At 48.7% G+C, this 25,736-nt stretch overlaps 1 protein-coding gene across 4 annotated transcripts in view; it reads left to right on the forward strand.

Moving 5' to 3' along the window:
* Positions 1-25,736, forward strand: part of TBC1D23 (TBC1 domain family member 23) — a 558,574-nt gene that overhangs the window by 503,991 nt on the left and 28,847 nt on the right. For all 4 annotated transcript variants that reach the window (XM_085622378.1, XM_085622377.1, XM_085622376.1 and 1 more), the window contains one exon: positions 15,942-16,136. In XM_085622378.1, the coding sequence (XP_085478504.1) occupies positions 15,942-16,136 (195 nt within the window). The remainder of the gene's footprint in view (positions 1-15,941; positions 16,137-25,736) is intronic.

The following is a 25,736-nucleotide window of genomic DNA, read 5'->3' on the forward strand; positions in this document are numbered from 1 at the left end:
ACCCCAGGAGTGACATCTGCAGCAGGCTGGGGAGTGGTCTGACAATGTGCGTGGCAAGTGTGATATGGCAACAGTCCAGGCTTCAATATCCCTGGAGACCAGCCAGAAGTCCAGGCGGGACCACGCACTGTGATATCTGATATACATGTACCTTCCCTCACCAGGGGGTGTCTGTTGCGCCATATGTCGACTAGGTTTCCATCCCTGACTATGGACTGCAGAGCCGCGCTTGCAGCCGGGTGTAAGGTGCGAGCCACTCCCTTCCTATCTATGGCATTAAAATCCCCACCCCACAGCACAGTGTCATATCCTGTTGCCTTAATTCTTGACCATACATCAATACATCATGAAAGAAATCAGGGGAGTCAGCATTAGGACCATATATCGCTGCAATCACAAGGGGGAGCCCCCCCAACACTCCACATATGATAACAAACCTCCCCTCAGGATCCCTGTGTACCTCCCTTTCATGTCAGTCTACCCCCTGTCGAATCAACACGGCCACTACTCTGGCGTAATTGGAGTAAATGGACGTGTACATGTGTCCCCACCTGCGATGTCACAACTTCTGAGACAGTGCAGCATTTAAGTGCGTCTCCTGCAGCAGACAAATGTCAATATTATGCCTGGATAAATAAGCACGAACAAGCCTGGACTTACGACAATCATTCTTCCCTCTAATGTTCCACGTTAACAAGTTCCGGGGTTGTGCGTGTGATTATCAAGACAAAGTCCCGCAGCGAGAATCAGGTACTCAGCAAGCAGAAACATCAAAGCACGGAGTGTGTATAGTGGCCAACATCTCGTAGTCGTACTAGCAATAAACAAACAAACAATCCCCACCCCTCACCCACTCCAACCCCCCAATCAAGTTGCAGAATAACCCCCCCTAACAAACTAATACATAACCTTCTCCGGAAACTGAAAGGGAAACTTCCCATGGGGGGGGCGTAGTCACATCAGCAATCATCCCTGAGTGAACAGGGTGACCGGGAACTCTGCAGTGTACGCTACAACCCCCCCCCCCCGACACCCCAAAGTGAAGCTACTAATTTAAAAGGTACATCATAAGAACCCACAATTGCATCTAAAAGGATTACTACACAGTTTGGCGTCCTGTTGAATAGTCACTTAGTGCAGCAGAGACAGTACCCCGAATCAGTCATTATCAGTAATGTGGCTAGACGCTGACGCTGCTGTTCCACGAGGGTCTTTGCCCTTCCTCCCTCCAATATGCTTGGCGAACTTTAGGGCAGATTTCGCATCAGTGAAGTAGTGCGCGGTGCCATCATATGAAACTTTTAATTTTGCAGGGTAGAGCAAGGAGTAAGGGATCTGCGCCTGAAGGAGTATACGCTTGGCCTGTAGGAATTCGCGTCTCGCTGCTTGTACAGCCGGGGTAAAGTCCGGATAAAACGATATATTGTTACCTTGGTAGGACAGTTAACCTTTTTCCTTCGCCATTCTCAAAATATTATCCCTATGCTGATAGTTCAACAATTTGGCCAATACCGGGGGCTTTTGGCCCAGGGATCTGTGCGCCCTTTCCACCACGAAGACAGGGGACAGCTGAGGGTCAAACAGTGCATGCAGAAGGTCCGTCACGTAGTTTTCCAACTTAGCAATTACAGTGGTCTCCGTAACGCCAGTAATGCGTAGGTTGTTTCTACGTGACCTCGCCTCTAAATCGTCATTTTTGGCGCGGATGACTCAAAAGTTTGTCCATATTCAACAGTTGTTCTTTGGTTTCCACTTGGAATTCGTGGAATTCGGTATGGCGGTTTTCCAAGGCATCCAGGTGAGTGTCATGGACATTAACTTGAGCTTTGACCGAGTCCAGGTGCGTGGTCAGGGTATCTAATTTAGAGTCAATGTTTCTCCGGCTAGAGCGCACTTCTAACATGAGGGTGCGCAGATCTTCTCCCCGATCCTCAGAGTGCATCTCCTGCTGTTCATCCATTTGCGTCTCAGAAGGCGACTCAGTTTGGCGCGTGTACCGTTTAGCAAAATTCAGCCTTGGCAGTTTGGCATCTTGTTTGCCCATGATGAAGCAATCTGACAATGTCCGGTAGCGACGAAAACAAATCCAGAGACCCCGGCCTCAAGTATGTCTCCTGGCTCCCCTGTTACCAATCCCCCCACTGCAATTAGCCCAGCACAAGGCGCAACCCAGGCTCACACCAACTCCCCAGTCACGCGATGTGCCTGTATCCACTCGGTCACCTTCGGTAATCTATGGCACCAACGTCGACTAGGTATGGTAGAGGAGGCGGGACAGCAGGCCGCTGCACCGCGCCGGGTGCAGAGGGGGAATCCCCGCCCAGGCCACACCAGGGAGCAGAGTTAACACCCCAGACAGGCAGGCCCAACACAGGCGGCAGCGCGCAGATTCAGTCTGGGGCACCACGCAGGGGAGTGCAGATTCACCACAGCGTCCACAGGGGTCTCACCCGCAAGACTACTCGATGTCTGTATGCCCAGGCCCCTCGCCCACACCAGCAGTATCCAATTCTCTGCGGTGTAATGAACGGGCATTAGGGCAATCACAAACCCGCCGCCGCCGGGACCACGGCACAGCAGTGCCAGAAAACGGCGCTCCGGGCTTATGTGCCAAAAAGGACGGGCGCCCAGCTTCTCCGCGAGAGCGCACTCCTTACCGTCCCATTTCTGTTGTAACTGCCGCAAAGTAACTCCACGCACTCAGCGGGCACCCCTCCTCGCAATAATGAAATCGGGCACCACTGCAAAGTCACACCCTCCTCAATGTGTGCCCCAGCCCCACATAGCACTCCGCAGAATACATCAGCGAGGGTGTCGAGAAATCCTCCATTTATGCGCCTGCGACTATCCCCTCTACGATCGCAGAGTTTTCAAAATGGCGACAGCAGGTCCTCTCGGTCGCGCTGAAGCTCCCCCTCTCCGCAGTCCGCCAACAACAAATGGGGCAAAATACCACAGATTGTAGGTGCCTCTCTGCCTCACGTCTGCGTCGCAGCTTTCGCCGGCGTCAAGGCCAGCCTGCATAGGTTCTCCGTATCTCCGCCATCAAATCAAGGCCCGTATCTCCACCGCAGCCCCGGACTCGATTTTCAGGACCGCCGGCCTCCTCAGTCACATCGGGCAGGGTCCGCGCAGGCAGCCCTTTCGTTCCGATGCTTCCGAGCCCGCACAGAGCTCAGATCTCACACCGCAGTAGTGCACAACGGGTCAGCGAGACAGGGATGTCTGTTTCAGGCTCGCCGCGACACCATATGCCAGGATAATTATAGGATTATAAACCCAGCCGGCGGAGCGCACTCAGAGCGGCCATTCCGCTGCTCGGCAGATCACGTCCCCCCCCCCCCCCCCTCCCCCACATATTACATAATTGATAATATCACTGCAACATTTGCAATGAAATTATTGATGAGAAAACTGTGCATGGCGGGGCGCAAGTTATAGTCACTTTAGGGTGCGAGATATAGTTACTTGAGATAACTATAGCTGGTGAATTTCTGTGGTTTTTAGAGTTTGAAACAATACTTTGTTACTGAGCATTTCATCTTACTATAACTTTACTTTAACCTTTGTGTTTTTCAGAAAAGATATATTGTGAGGAAATGGGGTGTATTATATGGTGTGGTTGTGCAACCTCATCGTGTGATACACTTAGAAACCCTTTAGGTCAAGTAGGTTTTATCTGTAAAACCCTCAGGTCAACCCTGGGTAGCTGTGGCACTGAGCAGTAAGGCCTATGCAGAGGAAGAGGTGTTAAGCATTTAAACAGCACCATAACAGTTGAAGAATCAATCAACACGACCCTCAAGAAATCTGGCATCAATTTATAAAAATAAACTGTATTTTTATAAGATTTTAGAAACTTGAACGAAAAAGACCCCCTAGGGGGTTCGGGAGATCCAGTTCTTACAAGCAATAATAAATCAAAGCAATGTCAGTCAATGTCGAACAAGCCATGGCAAAGTCAATGAATTGGACACTTTTTCAGGTAAGTGTCATTGTGGCCGATTAGAAGTACTTGAGGTGACCAACTCGAGCAGGTGCTAGTCAAGGAGACCTGCAAGGTCCTCAAAAACAGTTACTTTCACGGCAGAAGTAGTCTCTCAGTGGTTTCAAGTACTTTATCTTTTTTGCAATTGATTCCTTGGGAGTGGTCCTGATGCAAGGGATGAATGATGCTTAAGATGTTTCAAGGATGCTGTGGATGCGATGCCGTCTTCCTACATGGATTCCTCGGTCCATGAAGAGAAGAAAGCGAGGGGGCCTGGTTGCAGGGGGAATGTGCCACAAAGTCCTTTCCGGTCTGCCCGAAGTCCAGTCGCCACTCAACTACCAGTTGCCCGTTGTCGTGGTTACAGGCTAATACTTCCTGGTTCTATAACTTTCCTTCTAAGGATCCCAGCAACTCTCTCACAGCACTCCAGAGTCCAGCGAACTCGGGTGCATCTCTTGTGTGTCAGTTCTTAGTCCTCGGTGCTGCACAGCAGTGGTGCTTGCAGCTTGAAGACTTTTGGCTATCATCTTGCTCCAGCAGGCTTGTTCCGCTGTTGTGTGAGCAGGAGGTCAGTCAGCTGGCTTTGAAGTTCTCTTGGCTTGAGTGGGCTCTGGAGACCGCATCCCCTTGATCACAACACAGTAGGCACAGTCCCTCTCTTTGCTAGCCACCAGGCGCAGCAGGTGAAGACTTCAACAGATCAGCCTCTCTTTGCTGGGTCCTCAGTGCAGCGGAGCAGTCCTCCTTCCAAGTCGGTCAAGGTCTGAGGTCTTCTCTCTGAGCAGGACATAGCAGGTAAGTCCCTTTCTTCGGTAGCCAGCAAGTGTAGTCCTCGCCAGTGCATCCACTCTTTGCTGGTCCCTCTGTGTAGCAGGACAGTCCTTCTTCAGTCCTTCTTTCAAGTCGGTCGAGATCTAAGTTCTAGGTACCAGGGTACCTAATTTATCTTCAGAAAATGCCCTTCGGGTAGACGTGGTTTATAGCCAATGGGCTACCAGGTTACCTCCCTCTTGATGACCGCTTTCTGGGAAGTGTGCATCTGGCTATACCAGGATTCACCTTTCTGTCCGCTCCAAACATGACGAGACCCCATCCCTCAACACTCAGAGGTCCCTAGCCCCCACCCAGAGTTGTGGCTACCAAGGGGCTACGCACTCCTGGAAAAAACGGTTTGACAACTGGCCTCTCCTCTCCTGTCCCCAGTGACAGCCTGTGTGCCTAAACAGAGCAGGCCCCCTCCCAAGTGTTACCCATTTGCATGTCAAAGACGGCTCCTCTTTTGAGGCTCGCCTTTTGGTCTAACACCCGTTTGGCTTCCAACAGGAGGGAGGTAACACCTCTCTCCCATGCAGGCCCCTGTTGCGACCTTTCCTGGGAGTCCTTAGCACATCTCCCCAGCATGGCAGAAAGCAGTCTACAGGACAAACCTGTGTACATCCGTAAGCAGGCACTGGAAACTGAAACTGAAGTGACAACTTCTAAACTTGTATTTTGCCCACCAGTGACAATCAATCAGTTTTAACCATTAAATCAGATTTAATGCACTGATTCTTTTTATACCAAACAGTACCAATCTTAGTACTACCATTCTGAAATTAGCAGGGCTGGGATGCCAACCTGTAACTCTGTACTTGCCAATGCGGCTACTAGACTTTCCACAGTAAAAATGATAACTTAATACGTGTCACTTACAGATATATATCGTTACCGAAGGTAAGTAACTTGTTCATCTGAAAGAGACTATTAGTTATAGATTCCTTACCTTTGAATTCCACGTCGGTAGCCCTGAGGCGCTACGCCTGTCTAAGAACCTCTGGCTTCTCTGGGGATGTCCAATCGACCCCTCTGGGCATGCCCTTTGATTGCCGTCGCCTGTTTGGTGACAAGACGGACAACGAGCTCGAGCGCTTCAAGGACTCTAGGGCTACGGCCAGGTTCTTGGGCCTTGCAGCAACTTCTCACCTCATGTAGTCTGCCCTTTGCCCCTTTCATGGCCACGGAAGGGGTGCCAAACCACGTTCCACCCATGATGAAAATAACACCCCACTTGTGTGGCTGTGTGTAGCGCACACAACAGAAACCGGTCAAAACATAACTGTGTGAAGTCAGTGATGGCTTTCGATGGTTACAGTTTTGGTGCATTTCTATGATGTGCTTCTGATGGATAGTTCTGACCACAGACTCCTCACCTTGCGGTTTTCCCCTAGCACCAAACTCGAAAGCAGTATACCTGCTCACCAGTAGGTAGGACTCTGCTGTGGGAGTGACAAGCAGAACCACATACAAGTGCCACCTATGTATACTGACACCCATTCCTTTCTTTTCCCATCTTAAGGCGCAGGTCCGGAGCTCCACTCCATTTTTTCTTCTCTCTGTAAATATATTTTTTCCTACTATAGTAACATCTGAATTCTTCCAGTGTGCAAAGAAGCCGGTCACACCCTAAGACTACAAAGTTTAAACCTTGTAGGGTCAGTCGCAAGCAGATATCTCTGATAAATCTCTATAAGGTGCGCCATTGGTGTTTAGATTCAGGGCCTGACTCCAAGACCTGTGATGACTGCAGCCAGATGAATTGGAAATCTATCCAAGAGGGTGAAACAAAGTTCTTCATGGGAAAACACAGCAATACTTTGTGCAGGTCCTGCTCCAGGTTGAAGTTGAGGGTGCAGAACCTCTTTCACTCCCAATGTCATTCCCGCAGCATTTCTTCTTTGCTGTCAAAGCCTTCAGGTAAGCCCAAAAAGAAGTACAAGAAGTCCAAGTAAGACTTGGCGGTTTCTGCCACTCTTGTTTTTCAGAGAAGGCATGAGTGCGTCACTGTACTTCCAGGTCTTGCTCCTGTTCCAATGAGGAGCCAATTCCATCTTTGGTCCTGATGCATCTAGAGTTTCCAGGTCCATCTGCAACATCGCCCCCAGTCAAAACCTTTCAAGAGGCAATGCTGGGCATCTTTGGCACACTTACGGCTCTGTCTGGCACATCTCAACACACCAGGGCATTCAGTCTAGTTATCTCCAACTCATCCGTACTCATCGAAGCATGTGCACTTGAGCCCCCTTCGGGGAACCCCCAGACATCGGTGCTGACTTTGTGTTGGTGACACTGAAATCTGCGCAGTAACTTGAACGTCAACACCAACACTAACACCCATATCCTGATGTGTTGCAGCCAATACTCAATTTGTCAAACCGCACAGTTGCAAACATATAGTACACTAACTATCTGCTAGAGACCTCCAGTCACAGAATTCTTACCTTAAAATATTCCCTAGGTGTGGGACTGGATCAAGAAATTTCCGAGCAGTCCCTATGCGCACAGGTAGATGGTGTCGATTTACTACACATCACCGTTTTTCACACCGTAAGTGACGTGTGTGGTGCCTAAATAGGTCACCACCCCAGCGCACTGACATAAACCTTTGTTTTTTTTCCTTGCCATCAGCAGATCCAGGAGAGAGTGACCTCTGTTCAATTGTTGGACAAATTGTTTTGACGTTTTGTCAACCTTTTTTGAGACTGTCTCGCAGTGGGCGAGAGATGTTAACCAAAAAACCTGTGGGATGTAAACCTTGTGGTTCCTGTCACAGGCAGATGTCTGTGACAGACCCCTAACTGGTTTGTTTCTGGTGCTTGGAGCCGGGCCACGACTCTAAGGTCTGTGTGACTGGGCTTCATGAACCCCAAGGCGCTGCAGGAGCAATCCCTGTTGCTCCTAGTCGACAAATGCCAGCCGATTCAACGGCGCTTCGGGTCCCAGTTGTATGGAAGCTCCCCGGTCCATTTGTGGAGCCGTTCCAGGAGCTCTTTATGTCACTCAAAGTCATCAGGTAAGTGCCACAAGAGATCCAAGAAGTCGAACTGCTTTTCAACTTTGCCACACCAGTCCAATTCATCTGACGTGCCTTGGGAATAACATTATCACTCAAGGCCCCACTCCCTCCGGTCAGCTGCAGAGCTAGCCTCTCGGTCTGCTCTGCGCCTCCCAGAATTTCTTTGAGCAACCCGTGCCCAACTACATATGCTTTGAGACCATTGTCCTCATTTTTGTGCGGAGCACTTTCATGCTCCAAGGGTTCAGCAGATGTCCCAACTGTATTTCTGCCAGCAGGTCTGCTCTCTGGGCCAGTCGGGCCCCCAGGGTTGGGTGTTGGATCAGCTCCTGTCGTGAGACAATGACCTTCCCTGGACCAGGTCCAGTGACATTTTCCCAGTGCCACTGGCCCCCATCATCATACCAGACTCTGCTACTGGGCAGGATCGATTTTGCCCGACATCAGCTCCGGCCCCAACCAGAACTTGACTTCATGAGTCAGAGCCAAGGCCCTGTGAGGAATATGATTGGGGAGGATCTAAGGATCCTTATGGTCACCAGAATTCCTTAGAAGAGCTTGAGGACAACGGATATCAGTAGCTGGTGGATGCCAGTGTTCTGGACACCTCCCCCGTCACTGGCCTAGACTCTCCTGCTAATGCTGCTACGGAGGAAGGGGCTTCCTTTGTCAAGGTGGAGGGGAGGGCCCTCAGGGGCAGGCAAAATGTTTGACAAAGGTGCTTCAGCCGGGAGTTGCCCCCACAGAACCTCTTCTCCCTTTCAGTGAAGCCCTCACAGTTGTCCTGCTCGGGGCAAGGGCCAAGCCCTGCATAGGGGCTCCTGTGCCCAGAACAATTGCCTGCTGCAAGCTTTCCTCACTCCGTACCCCACTCCGGAGGGTCTGGTTGCCTAGGTCTCCACCTCCAAAATGAACCCTGGCATGCTCTCTTCCACTCCACCTGATACATTCGGCAAGAGTATGTTCTCTTCATGCCTCTTGGGTGCTACACCGCTCACAATTTTGGATTTGGTTGTGCAAGTGTTGCCTATGGTCTCAGAGGAGGCCTGAGCCATACAGACCCAGGCTGTGGCCAATGGCTGGGATGCAGCAAAGTTCGCCATTTGCTGCAGACAAAGTACAACCAATTCGCTAGGCAGAGTGATTGCATTGTCAGTGGCACTCAGACACCACACCTAGCTGAGATCTGCTGGCTTTTCAAGGGTTGTTGAGGCATCCCTTATAGACATGTTCTTCGATGGTACCCACAATAAGGCAGCTTGCACACTCAATCATAGCATTTATAGAGCGCACTACATACCCGTGAGGGTCTCAAGGCGCTGGGGGGGAGCTGCTGCTGTTCGAAGAGCTAGGTCTTGAAGTCCCCTGAAGGTTAGGAGGTCTTCGGTCTGCCGCAGGAGGATGGGGAGGGTGTTCCATGTTTTGGCGGCGAGGTAGGAGAATGATCGGCCGCCGGCGGTCACTCTTCAGATGCGGGGGACGGTGGCGAGGACGTGGTCTGCGGAGCGGAGCTGGCGGGTGGGGGTGTAGTGGCTCAGTCGGCTGTTGAGGTACGCTGGTCCGGTGTTGTGGAGTGCCTTGTGTGTGTGAGTGAGGAGCTTGAAGGTTATCATCTTGTTAATGGGTTGCCAGTGCAGGTCTCAAGTGGGGTGTGATGTGGCTGCAGCGAGGGATGTCAAGGATCAGGCGTGCTGAGGCGTTCTGGATGCGTTGGAGCCGTTTCAGGAGTTTGGCCGGGGCTCATGCATAGAGTTCATTTCCGTAGTCCAGTCTACTGCTGATGAGGGCCTGGGTGACCGTCCTTCTAGTTTCGGTGGGGATCCACTTTAAGATCCTGCAAAGCATGCAGAGAGTGTTGAAGCAGGAGGAGGAGACGGCGTTGACCTGCTTCGTCATGGAAAGGCTGGAGTCGAGGATGACCCCTAGGTTGCGTGCGTGGTCGGTGGGTGTAGGGGGTGCGCCTAGTGCAGTCGGCCACCAGGAGTCGTCCCAGGCCAATGGAGTGGATCCGAGGATGATGACCTCAGTCTTATCTGAGTTCAGCTTCAGTCAGCTGTTACTCATCCAGTTGGCGATGGCCTTCATACCTTTGTGGAGGTTGGTTTTGGCGGTGTGGGGGTCTTTGGTGAGGGATAGGATCAGCTGGGTATCGTCAGCGTAGGAGATGATGTTGAGGTCATGCCGTCGTGCAATGTGGGCAAGCAGTGCCATGTAGACGTTGAACAGTGTTGGGCTGAGGGATAAGCCTTGGGGTATGCCGCAGAGGATCTTGGTGGCTTTGGAGCGGAAGGGGAGGAGGCGGTCGCTTTGTGTTCTGCCGGAGAGGAAGGAGGTGGTCCAGTCCAGGGCCTTCTCTTGGATTCCGGCGTCGTAAAGGCGTGTTCGTAGTGTGCGGTGGCAGACCGTGTCGAAGGCGGCTGACAGGTCCAGGAGGATGAGGGCCGCGGTTTCTCCGTTGTCAAGCAGGGTCCTGATGTCGGTGGAGGCGATGAGGGCAGTTTCGGTGCTGTGGTTGCTGCGGAACCCGGACTGGGACGTGTCCAGGATGCTGTTCTCCTCGAGGAAGTAGGTTAGTTGCTTGTTGACGGCCTTTTCGATGACCTTTACCGGGAACGGGAGCAGGGAGATGGGTTGGAAGTTCTTGAGGTCCTTGGGGTCCGCCTTGGGCTTCTTGAGTAGGGCGTTGATCACTGCATGTTTCCAGCTGTCAGGGAAGGTCGCTGTCTCGAAGGAGATGTTGATGGTTTTCCGGAGATGGGGTGCGATGGTGCTGCTTGCTTTGTTGAAGATGTGGTGTGGGCAGGGGTCTTCCGGGGATCCGGAGTGGATGGTGTTCATGATCTTGACAGTGTCGTTGATGTTGGTCCAGGCGTGCAGGCGGTTGGTGCCGGTGGTGGTCGGGGGAGTTGGGGTCTCAGCGGTTGCTGGGGTGGTGACGGCGTCGAAGCTGTTGTGGATGTCTGTGATCTTGCGATGTAAGAAGGCGGCCAGCGAGTTGCACAGGTCTTGTGATGGTGGGATGTCGTTGGTGTTGGAGCTGGGGTTGGAGAGTTCCTTCACGATGTTAAAGAGCTCTTTGCTGTTGTGTGTGTTGTTGTCTAGGCGGTCTTTGAAGGAGGTCCTTTTGGCAGATCTGATGTGGTGGTGGTGTCTGCGGGTGGCGTTCTTGTGGGCTGTGTAGCTTTCCGGAGTTTGTTCACGTATCCAGTTTTTTTCGAGTTTTAAGCAGGTTTGCTTGGAGGCCTGGAGGTCTTCGCTGAACCAGCTGGCTTTCTTGCTGGTGTGGGTGTTGGTGGGCTTCTTGAGTGGGGCGAGGTTGTTGGCGCAGTCGTCGATCCACTGTCTGAGGCTATGGGCTGCGGCGTCGGCGTCAATTGGGTCTGCGGGTGGGCTCTGGGCGAGGGCGGTGGTTAGCTGGTCTTCGGTGACTTTGCTTCAGCGGCAACGAGGCATCTGCTGGGGACGGTGGTGTATGGTGGGTTTCTGGAAGGTGAAGTGCATGCAGCGGTGGTCGGTCCAGTGGAGTTCGGTGGTGCGGTTGAAGTAAACGTGGGAGCTTTCTGAGAAGATTGGGTCAAGCGTGTGGCCGGCAGGCGGAGTGGGTAGGTGTGACGAGTTGTCTGAGTCCGAGGTTGGCGAGGTTGTCGATCAGGGTGGCAGAGTTGGAGTCGTCGTTCTTCTCGAGGTGGAAGTTCAGGTCCCCGAGGAGGATGTAGTCTGTGGAGGCGAGGGAGTGTGTGCTGATGAAGTCGGCGATGGAGTCGCTGAACTGTGGTCAGGGTCTGGGGGGTCTGTAGATAAGGGTACCTCTGAGGGTGGTTTCGGGTTTTTGGAGTGGCGCACTACCAATGTATACACAAAGTTGTTATTCACAATGAGTCGCAAAGTCTTTATAGTTAGTAAACCAATAATGTCTTTTATTGGAAAATGTTTGTCATTTTTAAGACGATTGTCAGCCAACGCGTTTCGTTCAGAGATGAACTTCTTCAGGGCATGTGCGAGTGTTATCTTGTGTGCACTGTAGCGTGTTGCTTGCCAGTCCGGGCCTCCTTGATAAGGGCTCGTAGTCTGGTAGATCAAAGAAAAGGCTGCTTGCTGCTCCGTCTAGACGGAGCAGCAAGCAGCCTTTTCTTTGATCTACCAGACTACGAGCCCTTATCAAGGAGGCCCGGACTGGCAAGCAACACGCTACAGTGCACACAAGATAACACTCGCACATGCCCTGAAGAAGTTCATCTCTGAACGAAACGCGTTGGCTGACAATCGTCTTAAAAATGACAAACATTTTCCAATAAAAGACATTATTGGTTTACTAACTATAAAGACTTTGCGACTCATTGTGAATAACAACTTTGTGTATACATTGGTAGTGCGCCACTCCAAAAACCCGAATTCAGTATTTCTCTGCTCTGCAGCTAGCACCCAACAACGGCAGGTGCTGGAAGTGGCTAACGCACACCTTCCCCATAGATATTACGGACGTTAATACTAAGGGTACACTTTGGGATAGTGCGGTCATTGTGTCCGCCGTTGCCTGCGACCATACACCATTGTACCTCTGAGGGTGGTGTTGGGGTCGGTGTGGATCTGGAAGTGCAGGTGTTCGGCGGTGCTGCGGGTGTCGTCGGTGTCTGTCGAGATTTTGAGAGTGTTTCTGTGGACGATGGCGATTCCTCCTCCTACTCAGTTGGTGCGGTCCTTGTGGGTGATCTTGTAGCCTTCCGGGATGGCTATGGCGATGTCGGGTGCCGAGGAGGGATTCAGCCAGGTCTCCGTCAGGAAGGCGACGTCTGGGGCGTTGGTGTCGAGTAGGTCCCAGAGTTCGATGGCGTGTTTGCGGGCTGAGTGGGTGTTGAGCAGGATGCATCTGAGGAAGTTGGGTTCTTCTGTGGGTGGGTGGGTTGGCGGGCCGGATGCTGGTGGAGCTGCAGTTCCGGCAGGAGAAGGGTCCTTGAGTGCACTTCGGGACGGCCAGGCAGCAGGTGCGTGATCTCCCGGCGTTGAGTGCGTGGAGGGGGCTGGAGCCGTAGCAGACGCAGGTGTCGTGGCATTCGCGGGGGCCATGAGTCCTGTCGCTGGGCGCGGTCCAGGCGCGGACAGGCACAGACTGGCTTGCCTTAGGCCTTAGGGAGGAGCAGCTGGGAGGTGGGAGCGCGGCGGCGAATGGGCTCTAAGGGGGCGGGGCCGCAGGGGAAGACAGCGGCGGGAAACGAAAACGGTGTGAGCGGGCACAGCGAGAAACCGGGAGAATGGAGGAAAAAAAGCAGGTTAACACAGAATAAGGATACAACAATGTCACCGGGGGGGGGGCTAGAAAGAAGACGGCGGGAGCGGGCACAGCAGGATAACATGGAGAATGGAGGGGGAAAAAAAGCAGGTTAACACAGAATAAGAATACAACAATGATAACGGGGGAGGCAAATACAGCGGTGGCAAAAACAACAGCGGGGGCACAGATGAGCAGCAGTAAGCGGTGAGGAGAGCTGCCTACCCCGAACGGGGGTCAAGGGTCGCTCTATCTACTGCTGCGCGGCCTCCATATAAGGGGTTAAGGGAAGGAGGAGCAGCTGGGAGGTGGGAGCGGGGCAGCGAATGGGCTCTAAGGGGGTGGGGCCGCACGGGAAGACAGCGGCGGGAAACTAAAACGGCGGGAGCGTGCACAGCGAGAAACTGGGAGAACGGAGGAAAAAAAGCAGGTTAACACAGAATAAGAATACAACAATGTCACCAGGGGGGAGGAGAAAGAAGTCGGCGGGAGCGGGCACAGCGAGATAACAGGGAGAATGGAGGGGAAAAAAAGCAGGTTAACACAGAATAAGAATACAACAATGATAACGGGGGAGGCAAATACAGCGGTGGCAAAAACAGCGTAGGCACAGATGAGCAGCAGTAAGCGGTGAGGAGAGCGGCCTACACCGAACCGGGGTCAAGGGTCGCTCTGGAGTGCTTTAGGGACAGCCAAACCACTGCCAACTCCCTTGGTCTTTCCATGGCCCCACCTCAACCCCATTATGCCTTTCACCCATTCTGCAGCTATGGTATGGGCTACCTGGTCGTCCATTCCTGCCCAGCCACCAAGACCCACAGGTTCCTACAAGCCTTGTGGGACATGCAACCAGAGGTATAACCAGTCCACCACCCACTCCTGCAGCTACAGCCTCAAAACCCTTTTAGTTTGCCCTCTTACCGACATGGGCAACCAGTGGGCAGCAGGATCTGACATCACCTCACCCGCTGGCAGTCCATAAGCAGGCCAATCTGACATCACCTCATCCGCTGGCAGCCCATAAGCAGGGGGGTTCTGATATGTAATTTCCTTTTCTTGACCAGCCTGCCCTGCATTATCGACCCATCAAAAGCACTATTCCTCTTAAAATTTGGAACGGGGAGATTGTGATTAGACCAAGAACAAAGCATTTTCAAATCCAAAACTTGCTGTGAAATTTTCCCCATTGTTTTGGGTTTTTTTTTTCGTTGTTTTCAGCTCAGCTTGTGTTTAGCTGGGATTCCGTGCACCCGTTGAGCTGGTTGTTAATCTTGGATTGCTTTCAGAATTCAATAACCACACTCGTCATGATCTTTTCACCGTTGCTTTTTAATGTCTGTTTTTTTGTTGTTGTTCTTTTGCAGTTTGTGATGTCATGAGTGACGCGCATCAGATTACATGCCTTGTATATGCAAGCCCAACTTACTGCTGCCAACGACATGACCATCTGGAGATTTTATGGTGCACTCACTCTTAGGTGCTTCATGACATAACAATACTCTGTTTCATATTCTGACACCACCACTCCATGGGAGTACGTTTTTCCCTGTTTTCTCTGCATTTCCTCGTTCCAAGTTGCTCTTTCTTCCTTCTCCCCAGCTTATAATAACATGTGAAAGCATGCACATCATCTCACTTTTAACTTTTTCTGCTGATGCTCAACAATATTGTCAAAAAACAATGCAAAACTAGTAGGTTTGCATTCTCAACCAAAAGACAAGACCACCATAAGTTTCGGAGCGGAATGGAGTTGTCACAGATTCACATGACACCTCCTCCTGACATTCAGGAGCACTGCTATTTTGAATTTCTGGATCCAGTCTGGTGCTTGGGGATATCCCCAAGGTGATGAGTCTGCACTTAGATACATTTTTTCCACCAGAAAGAGCATTTTCGAAGGTAAGTAACATGTTTGTTAGGTGCATCCATTCATGGGAGGCAGCGGTTTAAATGAGAGAAGTGTGAGGATACAGGGTGGGAGGACTTTGGCCATTGGCTGGAAATGCCCAAGTGTTCTTTCTCACAAATATGATAAAAGTAGTCTTCTTTGACTCATTCTTTGATGTTAGGAAGACATTCTGGGTCAGAAAACTTGCTGTAATCCATGCAAGTCAAACCATCCTGGAATCTTGTATGTGTGTTGGTTTCAGAAATGCTCACGGTTGGGAGAGTTTCCTGAGTTGCCAGATGACCCAGAGTCCGACTAGTGCAGTCTTTCTTCATGTCCGGTGAAAAGAAATTAGGATTTCTTAGGGTGTAGTTTCACATTTGGGCTAACATAGAGGTGGGTCAATTCCCCCAGTTGTTCTTCCCGGTGGGTGGGGGGGGGGGCATATGTACTCTGTAGCACCCCGTGCCATCCTTATTCCTTGTCTCATTTTTCCCCCTGATAGTATTGTGTTCTTACAGCTCCTCTGAGGGTGGGTGCTAGGATATGCTGGACAAGTCCTTACCATATCAGATGTTGTGCTATGCATGTGTCCAGCAAATACATCGCATCCATTTGGTTTATGAGTGTGTGTGTTTCCCAGTTCTACCTTCCCATAGCTCTGTGTTCCTTTTGTCTTTTGCATTGGGCTATCTATGTAATTGTTTCAGGATTAAGTGCAACATTTAAATCTTAATTTCCATATTTATTTTTCAATTGATGTGCACAAACGTTAAGGAATATAAAATGATTTACTGCTTTACACATCAAGAAATTATTTGCAGCTTTTCGCATCTGTAATGAAACCAAGTTTACTACTTGGGTAATGATAGAGTTTCCCTCAAGTTGTTTAACTGAGCCGCTTGAACCATCACGTATTTTGTATATTCTTTTTGATATTAATAGCCTTGTTTCTGATTTGTAGCCATCTCCTCGTCACTGCGAAGCACATGTTCTGCTTGAGGGAGATTCCATCGCGGAAAGGTTTGGCTTACATACAGTCTCGTCAAGCACTTAACTCTGTGGTTAAGATCACTTCCAAGAAGAAACACCCTGAACTTATCACCTTCAAATATGGAAACAGCAGTTCATCAGGCATTGAGGTTTTAGCAGTTGAAAGGTAAGACTTCCTGAAATGAAGCTGATAAACTGATAGCATTAAAAAAAATAAAAAATGTAAGCTCTTTCTGATGAATATATCTTCCTGCTAATTCATCACCTTAATAATATATCTCCTGGTGCTAGTTTTTAGCCCCGGCAATATCTCTTCAGTACCTCCATGTGGCATCATGCAGCTTCAGCCATACCTCCCTTCCCCCTGATGTGACAGAGTACAATAGATGCTAGCTGGCACACTTGCATCAGTTCTGGTTTTCTGTTCCCCGTTGATGCTTGTCTGGAGCTTTCTCAGTGCTTCACAGGTGAAATTCCTCATCATTTCGGTTGTGACTAGATCAGATGTTGCTTCCAAAGATTTCAAGATTTAAAACCTGGCACAGATGCCACAAGAAAATGATTTTGCTGGATCCACATGAAATCTTCATATGGTGTTTGGGCAGGTAACACAATGCCATCCCCTGCTATCTGTTGCATCGATTAACATCGAAAGCTGTTACAGAATTGAAGACACGGTCCTCAGGGATACCATAAAGTGTATCCATTCATCCTCCTATCGGGGAACAATCTCCAAAAAGATCTTCCCACAAAAGATCCCATAAGAAGTAGAGACCATCTTCTTTGTGGAATTGGTACCCCTCCCCAGATCGTTTGGAGACTTAAAGCCATTCCCTGATCCTGGAATTTTCGTAATTGAAGAAAATCATAACACTGAAAAAATCTAAGCTGATCTTCCCAATGCTCTCAGTTGACCCTGTGCAGATCAACGCCTTCCATCCCGATTTGTTCACAGTGCTCCAGTACCCTCAGGATCACTCTTCTCAGATGACCTCATTCATGCCTGCTTAATGATTCTGGTGGTGCTCCAAACTCGCACCACCACTCAACACATTGCCTACATGGGCTCTAGCCCTACGACCCAAGAAAGTTAGAGCCGGCCAGTGCTCTGTCACTTGTCCAGAGCACTTCACCATAAAAATCATTCAAGTGGCAAAAGAGAAGTTCAGAGCATTTTTTATGATGTGCCCTTGGCATGGTACGTTCCTAGGTCTCAAAATTGTCCAACATGGGATACCTGTTTGGGCTCAGCTCAGATGCCATTGCCTGGTCTAATAAGCATACAGCTACACAGAAGATGAGTCAGAGACTGATGTCCTCATTCTCCACTTTAATACTGATGCTAGCATAGATCTTTGCAAAATGCTAGTAGATTTTATACTTAACGAGAAGGGGAATCTTACTCTCTCTCTTGGAACTGAACCCCATTGTTTTGTCTTCAACACCTCCCATTAGAGAGCTGAAGAACTGGACTCTTGGTTGTGATTTGTTTGCCTCTGACAGCATAGCACTTTGAACAGCAGACACTTCCTGTGCTGCCATGTCATGTAGAAACTGGCAAAATATAGTCATTAGTGTATCACGTCACATAAATAAACACTTTAGGATCTGTTCAAAAATAGTTCGGACGTTTCCAAACAAGTCCTGAAGTGCACCTTCTATTCTTCAGACGACGTGTCTTGGTCCATGGACGTGTCAGTCATCCTATATCTTCATGCTTAGATGTAAGCCTCTGCTACTTCCAGAGATGCCCACACCCACACCATACTCATGAACATGCCCTTTGATGGTGAGAGCTATGGCTTGCGTGCTCTATTTAGCCTCCTCAGTGAAATGGTTCCACCAACAGTACAGGAAGTTTCAAAACTATTCTGGAGCTGAAGAGTCCCAGCATCAATAAAGTTCTCAACTGATCAAAAACTCTGGAGTTCTGTTTTTGCAGGGTATGGGTCCATGTATTCCTGTGCTTGGACTGGCTGATGCTGGTGGAGTAAACTCACTTGTCCAGGAAAATCTCCAGAGGGCAATGACTGTCCTCAGCGACTTGAAGTATACAATCAACATCCATAAGTCTCTTCACATTCCCATGCAGAGGCTGACCTTTATTGAATCGTGGTCGACAAAACCTTTGGATTGTCTTCCTTGCTCTAGAAATGATTCTGGATAGTCAAAGTATGATTCTGATGTGTCTGACTCAAGCTCCGATCCTAGTCATGTAGGGCCTCACAGCCTTTAGCATTCTGTCGGTGCTCACACCGGGTGGTGTGGGTGGAAGCCCTCTATTAGTGTCTAAAGAGGCAGTGACTGTAGCACAGAGGAAGTTTCTCGGCTCAGGTGCAGATCTTTTGGTCACCTCTAAACCTCTCCAATCTTGTGTGGTTCACCCATTCAGCCCTCAACAGGCTTAGGGTATTGTGGCCACATGTGCCTCCTCACTGATCTGGACTGCTCAGCTTGGTGGAAAAACTGTTCTGAACCTTTGGTCCGCGTCGAAGGAGCAACTTTACGTATATGTGCTCGAGCTTTGGTGGTCCCTTTCTCCCTACCATCTCAGGAGTAATGCCCAGATTCTGTCAGGCAGCACCACTGCTGTTCATTATCTCAGCAATCAGGGTGGTGCAGGGCCATGGACTGTGTTGGTAGGTGATTACCCTGTGAACATGGGAACAGGCATTGGGCATTCTTGCAGCTAGGGGACCATTTCACCGGCTACCTCAGTGTGAGAATGAATGCCCTCAAGTCATCACTCGCTGGAGGACCACGAGTGGGAGCTACACCCCAAGGTGATGGAGGCAGTCTTCTCATGCCCGTAACATGAACTGTCTTCAGCTTTGAGCCATACACTTCCATCAGGATGGCCCCTGTGGTTCTCAGGGCCTTTTATACACATATCCTCTGACTCCAGTTCTGTCCGGAGTTCTGTGGAAAATGTGTGAGGATCTTAGGCAGCTGACTCTGATCGCTCCTAGGTGGCCAAGTAGCAACTGGATCTTTGATCTGTTGCCACACGGCATCCGACCTTCCCTTTGCCTCCTGCTCTTGGTGTGTCAGGTTCTCCATCCCAATCCCCAGGGTTGAGTGTTCTTTTGCTTTCTACATCATCTTGGCGGCCAGGAAAACTGCCACTGATTCATTTATGCTGACACAGCTTAGTGCAGTGCAGCGAGTCTGAGGGTATTCATTCTATTAAGTCTCGTCAACAGACATCTTGAACTTTGAGAAACATTTCAGTAGCTGCAGTAATATTTCTGGCGGATACATCCTCTTCAGTATCAGGGGGGTGAGCAGTTCCTAGTAGGACCAAGGGAAGGGGGGGCAGGCAGGTCTTTCTTCGTAATGCCCTCACACACCCCAAGTGATGTCATGCTTCATCATTTGGACTTTTGCCTCTCGTCAGGCTGGCGCCGCAATGCCTGACGGGCTCCCCAGACTGGGACTCTTTATCAGGGATCTTTTGAAGAAGCCGTAGGGTGCGTGCGGGTGTGAGGGCTAGGTAGTGCACGAGAGGTACAGTGGGTTAAAAGGTTTGGAGCAGTCCTACTTAGGTCAAGTTTTATTATTAGGTAGCTCTGGCCTAGTTAAGAACAGTGTAGGTACCCTTATATTGGAGTAATGTTCCTAAAGGGCTGGTGTGATGTCAATGGTCAACATGTTTCGTGCCCAGGCTGCCCCTAAAGGGTCAAATGGCACTTCGTCAGGGCCGTTAAACTAAAGGTAGTGTGTGCACTACCGTCTGGCAAATAAGATTAGTTGTGCCAGAAGCGGTAGGCAGTACACTAGTAAGGTAGTGCTGGGGTATACTTTAGACCTGTGGGAGAAGGGATGAGAGAAACATATGGGGGGGGGGGGGGGGGGGGGAAGGAAAAGGGGACAGACAACCAAGAAATTAAAACAAAATAAACGTTAAAAATAGAAGCAGTAATCAGCTCCATAATTTCAAATAAAGAGAACAACAGTATCATGTAGAACACATTAATTAAAGACACTCATATGTGCATCAAGGATCAATAGTTGGAATGCGAAATATTATTCTCAAAAAGCAATAGGAGGCAGTAGTCTGCTCTTTAGCAGTATTGGCACATCCTATTCCCACACATTCCTTGCCACCCTCCCGCATTCTGTTCCTGTGATTAATAACATGCTAAGGTATGCAAAAGTGATGTGCTGTATTTGTCACTGTTTTGTATCTGTGGGCTCCTCTTCATACTCTTTGATGGGGAAAGGGGTAATAAAGCAAAATACCAGGAACTGGCGTTAGTGTGCAGGTTAGCACCTAAGACATTCCAGTGATGTTATGTCCATATGAAGAGTCTGGGCTGGGCCAGCTTGTAGGACCTGAGAGTCGTTGCTGGGGAAAGGGTTTTTAGGACTGGTTTGAACCCTTGAATAGGTATTAATAATGTGGGTGATCTGCATGATTTTTTTTCTTTTTTTTTTTACACCAGGGTGGTTACCAAAGGTATGTACATTTTTCTTCAGGCACCGCTTTCAAATTAAACAAATAATTACACAAGAAAGACCTGTCCTCTGTCTGATTTGCATGGAAAAAATCCGTTCTCTATTTATTCTCCAAATGGGAGCCATGTTTGTAACTTTACCCATTACAAAGAGGCAGTAGTGGAATAAAAGGACCAGCACTTAAACCCCCTCAAATTGTGGTCAATAAACAGAATACTTATGTGCTACAACAGATAGCACTACTGCTGCAAGTAAGTGCAATCATGCACATTACCAGAGGCAGTGCCAAATAGAACATTTGATACAAGTCTGGAGCAAAGGAACATTCCATGTATAGTGTCATGACTTCTTGTAGTTAAAAAGTCCTTTAAAAACACTTTTTTCATTTGACATTTATAGTATAGTGGGTACAAAATGCTATTTCAGCAGTACCAATGCATTGCACATGAAGAGAACAGAAATGTTGACAGTATGTCATATAATCCAACCGCAGCTTTAACAACACATGGTCAAAACCGAACACAGCCAACACATTTCATCTTTATCGAAGACTTCCTTAGGCTACTAACATGTGGTAGAAACACTAGTTGGTCATCCATAATAGTAGTCGAATTGCGAAATGTGTGTTTATGATGTGTATTAAAGGTTAAGTGCAGGTATGCATAAGTAACTACGCCAATATAATGCCTGTACTTTGTACTCATGTTTTCTATTGTTTATGCTCGTAGGCACTGTTCTCAAAAGATAAGAATTATTTTACTTCAAAGGCATTGTTTCTATTTTATGTGTAATTTCTGAAATTATGCTTTAACACACAATCTTGTAGTACACCCCAATCCACCCCACTCTGCCTCATTCCAGTCTACCCCACTTCACCCCAATGTGCCCCACTCAGTCCGATCCACCCCAGACCAATCCAATCCACCCCACACCAATACGCTGCACTCTGATTCAAAACAATCTGCCCCACTCCAATCTTCTGCATTCCAATCTGCCCCAATTCAATCCAGTACAATCTGCCCCACTCCAAACTGCCCCAGTCCAGTCCAAAACAATGTGTCCCACTCCAATCCAAAACAACCTACCCCACTTCAATCCAAAACAATATGCCCCACTCCAATCTAAAACAACCTACCCCACTCTAATACAAAACAATTTGCCCCACTTCAATCTGCCCCAGTCCATAACAATCTGCCCCACTCAATCCAAAACAATGTGTTTCAATCCAGAACAATCTGCCCCACTCCAATCTGCCCCACTCCAATCTACCCTACCCCACTTCATCCCAATTCACCCCACTCAAATGTACCACAATCACCCCACTCCAATCCACCCACTCCAGTTCACCCCAGTCAGTCCAATACATCCAACCCACCACACTCTGCTCCAATCCACCACTCTCTACCCCAATCCACCACTCTCTATCCCAATCTAGTCCACCGCATTCCAGTTCACCCCAGTCAGTCCACCCCATCCAATCCACCCCACTCCAATCCACCCCACTCCTCCCACTCCAATCTACCCCGTCCAATCTACCCCGTCCAATCTACCCCGTCCAATCTACCCCGTCCAATCCACCCCGTCCAATCCACCCCGTCCAGCTCAATCTAATCCATCCCTCCACTCTAATTCACCCCACTCTAGACCACCCTACTCTGATTGAATCCACCACCCAACTCAGTAAAATCCACCCCAGTCCATCCCCTTTCAATCCGATCCACTCCATCCAGTCCACCCACTCGAATCCACCCCACTCAATCCAACCCTATCCAATCCACCTCAATCTACTCCAATCTAATCCACACCAGTACCTCAATCCACTTCAACCCACTCCACCCTATTCCACCCCACTCCACGCCACCCATCTGACACTACACTCTACCACACTCTGCAACTGAACTCTACTCCCATCTACTCAACTCTACAACACTCCACTCCCCCACTCCACAACAATGTTCTTCTGCAAATCCAGTATACAACACAATACCACCCCACCCCCCTCTAGGACACTGCACATCAGTGACTTCTAGCCGTCCTGGACAGTAGCCACACTGGTGTACCACATGGCAAAAACACATTGCCAACCCCAATAGCTCTTGTATAGGTGAGACCTATTGGCTTTGCCAATACTTGCTCTGAGGACATGGTTTATTTTCTATGAGTGGTTTCTTATTTGACTTGTCTTTAAGATTTTCTTTATATTGCCTTCCAAAATCTCCCTTTTCTCTCTTTTGGTCTGGTTATAGATAACCAGCTTTGTAGTCTGTTTGGCCTTACGTCATCAGTTCTTCACAAAAAGTATAATAGGAAGTAGAGGGGAGGTGGGCTTGGGTCATTTCCCTACAGCCATTGATTTGTATGTGCTTATTGTGATTTTCCATTGCTTGGATAGGCTGGCAATCAAAGTCCTGTAGTATTGTGATGGTTACATTGTCCCGTTTATGTTCACATTAGAGTTTGGTGTTCAGACAACAAATAGTCCATTAATTGGACTGCAAGTGGCACATGATGTGTAGCTTGTAGTTGTGAGCCCATGGGTTTTCTTTGATGTATTTACTTTTCTGCAACAATGACAATTTAATTGCAGATGTATGTTTTTTTTCATTTATGAAGCGCATTCAGTTTGAATGACTTAGCCTGTAATAAAGACCGAGCGTTATGTACTTATCACTCATCCAGTCATGGTAACCTATTTGGGTTTACTGTCCTTTCCTACAAAGTAAAGATATGCGCACACCGACTTTCTTTTAGATCCTACAAAAAGGCTGTCTTTGTCAAAAGTATTTACTGTGCAATATTTTACTATTTGCTTTGGTAGTTCACCTCTTAAAACACTAGTGCATCCTCTTTCTGAATCCTTTTCATAACACTCATCTTTGAGTATAAAGCTTAGCTCTGCAAATGAAGTCTGTTTAGCAAAAAGTCCTTCTTCCTAGTTTCCATGCTGATGTAGCCCAAGATGTTGATTCATTTTGCTATTTTCTTTTCAAGACAGCAGAGGGTAACCTACGTAGTCACCCAACTATTATCCTGAAGCCCGACTTAATTGCTTTAGTAATACTTATTTTTCCTTGTCTTGTTTTTAATGGTGGTCCTGTTAATTTTCTGCTGAGTATGTCTTTTTTCCATGCAAAAGCCAACATTTAATTCAGCATTGAGCTTTCAGATGTCGGTGTTAATGACAACCATCTATAACATACAGATGTGGACACTGGGCCTAACTCCAAAAGATATGAAGAACACAGAGGTGGACATGATACTGATATAGAGAATCTGGTATTGAAATTCAACACCAGAGGGAGTAGAGAAGTGGAAGCTTCCAAGGTAGTCTTTGCTTGAGGGCTTAAAAATGGATTCAAGTTTTATCAAAGAGGGGCCTTATTCAGTCCTGCAATGTATCACTCGTTATGGGTTAGACTATTGCAAGTTCATCAATATTCTCACAATGGAGCTCAGCCAGGTCACTAGAACAGATTTTAATTTCTAGCACCCAGCCCTTGTGATTTAATATCTTTCCCCTTGCTGACTCTGCATTAACCTTAACTTGCCAGCTGGAGAAGCAGCTTTTATGGTGATGAAATACATAATGTATCACAATCATGTCTGGCTGGTCTCCTCAGCTCTTTGCTATGATTAAACCACTGATCTGCCGTAAGTATCATTTCTTCATGTCTGCCCTGGCCAATCAGTTAAGGTATGCTGAGGCAGCTCCAGCCACTCAGTCTCATTGTCTCCTGTGAAGGAGCACAGTTTAGCTTGCACCATCATCAAACCCCGCACGAAGGATGCTCTTCATCCCTTTGGAGTGCTCTACCACTCTTGCTTGCATGATTACTTCTATTAGGATGAACATTACTGTTTCAGAGAGTTTTTACCGGAACCCCAAATAAAAATAAAAACTACAAGTCCCAGAATACAGTATTCTATAGCCTAAAGATGCCAGTGCTGGGTGATATCACACTTGATGAGAAGAAATGAGTACCTTTGGAAGGGCCCATTAGCTTATCAAGTCCAATTTGTGCATGACTTAATGCTGCTGAAAAGATCCCTGCAATATGAAGTATAAAATATAAGTCTTATATATCCATTCTGATTGATAGTTCTAACTGCGGATTCCACAACTTTTGAAATTCTCCAGAATTTTTTCAAAGTAATTGCACATGCATGCCCATAGCTGGTGTTTTTGGCTCAGAAGCGACCTAACTCCATCCCAGGAAGTGACAAAACTGAGCCACATTAAGGTGGCACACCTGCATGCTTACATTAGTCCCTTCGTTTCTGTCCCCCTCAAAGCGAATCCTGAGGTCTGCTCCCATCTTTTGTCAGTGCTTACAGGCTCCAAATTTGTTTTTCTGTAGACAGTGTGCAGGGAAATGTATCCCCTAAAAAGCACAGGCTTCAAACTGGGCTATGAAAGCCTAATTTGGTCACAGATCAACACAATGTCTGCATGGGGTGTCTAGGGACGACTCCAACTCATATGACAAATGTTTCATGATGCATCCACATGCCAACAGAGAGCAATCAGTGAAGTTTTACCCCACCAGGACATGTTACTGTCCAAGGAGCGGGCTCACGCCAGGTGCCAGTCCGACTTGAAGTCTCTGTCCTCAGCCAAGATGAGGTTGGTGAACAATTCTCGCTACAATCTCAAGAAAAACTCGTCACCATACCGTCATTACCGCTCCAGGGAGACTTTGTGCAGTCTGCGCTCAAAAAGCCAAACTCCGCCTACATAGTCTAATTTTGAATCCATCCTGTAGCTGGATTCAGCCGGGCATGAGTTCCCCAGGACATTTTCGACCATGCAACAGGTGAAGCCATGCTACAGATTGTACGACACAGCTTGCTCCCTCTGAAGCCTCTATGAGCTCCTTGGAGCCTAAGGAGTCCCCAGTCAGGCTTATCCTGGCAACATCACCCGAGCACCAACTGATCTCTCTAGGGATCTGTCTGGTCCTCTACCAGCACCTGCCTCCACTCCATGCCAAAAGCCTAACAGGTTCTGTCCACTAAAGTGGCTGTTCCTACTCCAGTGCCTCCTAACCCGGATCCGACTGAAACGTTCGTCTTGGCTTGGGAGCCAGCATTACCCTATGCCAGGCCTACGTCTTGTTATGAAATCATGAGGGCGCAGCCTCCAAATATGAATAAACTCCTGCCTCTACCTCAACATCAGTACTATCATAGGCTTGTGGTCTTGTTCAGAGTATTCCTCATTGCAATTACCTTCATGCACCATGTTAGTGGCTCTAGGCGCTGTCAGCCCAACCTCCATATCCCACCTTCTTTCTGGACAAATTGGTGC

Source organism: Triturus cristatus, chromosome 8 (assembly GCF_964204655.1).
Source record: "Triturus cristatus chromosome 8, aTriCri1.1, whole genome shotgun sequence".
Lineage (NCBI taxonomy): Eukaryota > Metazoa > Chordata > Amphibia > Caudata > Salamandridae > Triturus > Triturus cristatus.